The 2,777-nt window shown below is 39.4% G+C and overlaps 1 protein-coding gene across 5 annotated transcripts in view; it reads left to right on the forward strand.

The window, feature by feature from the left end:
* MICAL2 (microtubule associated monooxygenase, calponin and LIM domain containing 2) overlaps positions 1-2,777 on the forward strand; it is a 112,235-nt gene that overhangs the window by 78,950 nt on the left and 30,508 nt on the right. For all 5 annotated transcript variants that reach the window (XM_009288832.2, XM_019474520.1, XM_019474519.1 and 2 more), the window contains 2 exons: positions 847-1,104; positions 1,926-2,041. In XM_009288832.2, coding sequence (XP_009287107.1) covers positions 847-1,104; positions 1,926-2,041 — 374 coding nt within the window. The remainder of the gene's footprint in view (positions 1-846; positions 1,105-1,925; positions 2,042-2,777) is intronic.

Consider the following 2,777-nt stretch of genomic DNA (forward strand, 5'->3'; position numbering starts at 1 on the left):
GCAGTGGGTGGGGGTGGGGGGGGAGAGCGGGAGGTGGGCTGTGGGCTTGAGGGGCTGGTGTTTGTAGGTGGGGGCAGTCACAGGAGATCTCTGGGGAGTTCGGAGAAGAGGAGCAAGCAGCAGCTGTGGCCCGTCAGGGCTGTTTTCCTGACCTGCTCAGGTCTGAGTAGAAAGAAAAAAAAAGTCTGTCTAAAACAACTGGGCTAATAGCGGTTCTGTGGTATCATCCCTGCGATCAGGGGTCTCATCCACGATTAAGCTGTAAATAGAAACTGCCTTATTAATAATCACTGGCTTTAAGTAGGATGACCTGTAAAGGCAGGGTCCTTCACCACACTGGCCAAAAAAAAAACCCAACCCAGCCCAAAACAGAACAACAGAAAAGCTGATATGATCCAAGTTTGAATGTGTTCTTACTGAGATGTTAAGTCCAAACCTTCAGGCTGAGACCCACATGTTGCGTCATCAGTACATTGGTATTTCTGCTCTCGTGTGGTTTCAGATGTGGGGTGCACACATGCAAAAAAGCATTACAGTGATGATGATAACATCTTTTGATGGGAGGGAAGTAATGTTATGAAAATAACATATAACCGAGGAACTGGGAGGCACTATAATACTGTATTGCAAATAAATATGCTTATTCAGCATTGGCATAGAGAGTTCCTGTTTGGTACAGTACAGGTACAGTAACCTATGTTTGTGTATTAACTTTTTGGAGGAGATTACAAATCTCACTTGGTTCTTTATGCTGTGAGATGTGTGGTTGCCACTCATCAGATTGCAGTGTTCCAATCCAGAGAGGATAGCTGGAGTATCTAATCCTACATGCTTCTCTCCTTGCAGGACTATATTGATACTGAGTTGCTCCTCTGTGGGGAAAATGTGAACCAGAGCAATTTGCTGTCCTATGCCAGAGAAGCTGCTGACTTTGCAACTAATTACCAGCTGCCTGCCTTGGATTTTGCAATTAATCACTATGGGCAACCAGATGTAGCAATGTTTGATTTTACTTCCATGTATGCATCTGAAAATGCTGCACTAGTGAGAGAGAGGCACAGACATCAGCTCCTGGTGGCACTTGTTGGAGATAGTTTGCTTGAGGTATGTCTTCCAAGTAGTCGTTTGTTTGTTTTTGTTTTTTTTTCTTTCTTAATCCAGCCATTCAATCTACCCTCCAAAATAAACCGTCCTCTCTTACATGTCCTGAAACAATGGTACTTTCTTTGGAATAGATTTTTTTTTTCCTTTTTTCTTTTTTTTATGCCATAGTTTGTCATAACTAATGCTTGGCTGGCAGTCTCTGGCTGAGATCCTGTTTTGCTTTATGCAAGTTGTATTTCTGTCTGAAAACTGTGAGCTGTGTGTCCTCAGCTTGGGTGCATGGCATAATTTTCCTGACTTCCATCATAGAAAAAAACTTGGTCCAAATTTTTATTGCAGTCTCTTTGCCTTAATGTGTTCTCTTTTTCTCTTTCTGAAATGAAAAGTGTATGTTGTAACTAATCTTTTTTTTTTTTTTTGACTCATGCTGACAGCCTGAAGTGTTTGAAAAGATCAGTCTAAAGCAAAATTAGGAGATGAGAAGAAAGGCATCTTTTTTCCCTTTTTTCCTTGACTAATTCTTGAGTGTTAAGTCTTTTTTTTTTTTCCCCCCTCAGCCTTTACCTTTTGAGGTTAAGAAATTTGTTTTTAAATATAGAAGTTAAAAAAAGAAAAAGTGAAAGCAGTCTTGTTCATTACCTAAGACTTGGAGGAGAGAAATGTCTAAAAAGTGCAAGAGTTGGCTATGTTGTATTTTAACTCTTTCTGGGCTACTTTTCTAAGACAGTATGAATCCCTAGACTCCAAATTCACGTTGCAAGTTGCTTTTGTAATAAGACCTTAAGAAATACAAGGAATTAAAATGTAAATGCTTCTTACAGCCCTTCTGGCCAATGGGTACTGGCTGTGCAAGAGGCTTCTTAGCTGCTTTTGATACTGCATGGATGGTGCGGAGCTGGGCTCAAGGAAAACCCCCGTTAGAAATCCTTGCTGAACGGTGAGTGATACTTTTGTCTTCTCCGTTGTTTCCAGTGTTTTAAAGAGTTGCAGTATTGGTAGAAGGCAGTGGAATTCAGAATGCCAACAGGAGAAATAGTCTTCTTCACTGCAATGGCATTGGGTTGAAATTATCCATTCCTTCAGGTTACTGAACAATTTACAATAGCAGTAGGCCATTGCTCTGTAGGCTTCTGCACGCTAATACAGAGATCCAGCAATGTGCATGACGTGGGTTTAAGTTACTAATTTAAGTCACTAGTGACTAGAATTAAGTGTGATCCTTAAGGAAATAAACCAAAGATACCTTGTGTCAAAAGACTAACCCTCCAACCATCTCAGCACTTGTTTTTTGTTTGGGTTTTTTTTAATAAAAAAAAAAATCCTGAAACAAGCCTAAATAAATACTTTAACACTAACAGCTGTCATAGTTGGTATCCATGATTTTAACTCTGCATTTTAGCTTAGTAATTTTGATGCCCTCTTTATTTAGATTGATAAATGTGTGGCAAAGCAGAATTGCTATAATGCTGCATCATAAGCTTCTCTATGTAATGTCTTTTCGACCAGAGCAAAAAATCTGCCTTAAGGAAAAACCAAAGATACCTTGTGTCAAAAGACTAACCCTCCAACCATCTCAGCACTTGTTTTTTTTGGGTTTTTTTTAATAAAAAAAAAAATCCTGAAACAAGCCTAAATAAATATATTAACACTAACAGCTGTCATAGTTGGTATCT

The sequence above is a fragment of the Aptenodytes forsteri genome, unplaced genomic scaffold (genome assembly GCF_000699145.1).
Source record: "Aptenodytes forsteri isolate BGI_AS27 unplaced genomic scaffold, ASM69914v1 Scaffold8, whole genome shotgun sequence".
Classification (NCBI taxonomy): Eukaryota; Metazoa; Chordata; class Aves; order Sphenisciformes; family Spheniscidae; genus Aptenodytes; species Aptenodytes forsteri.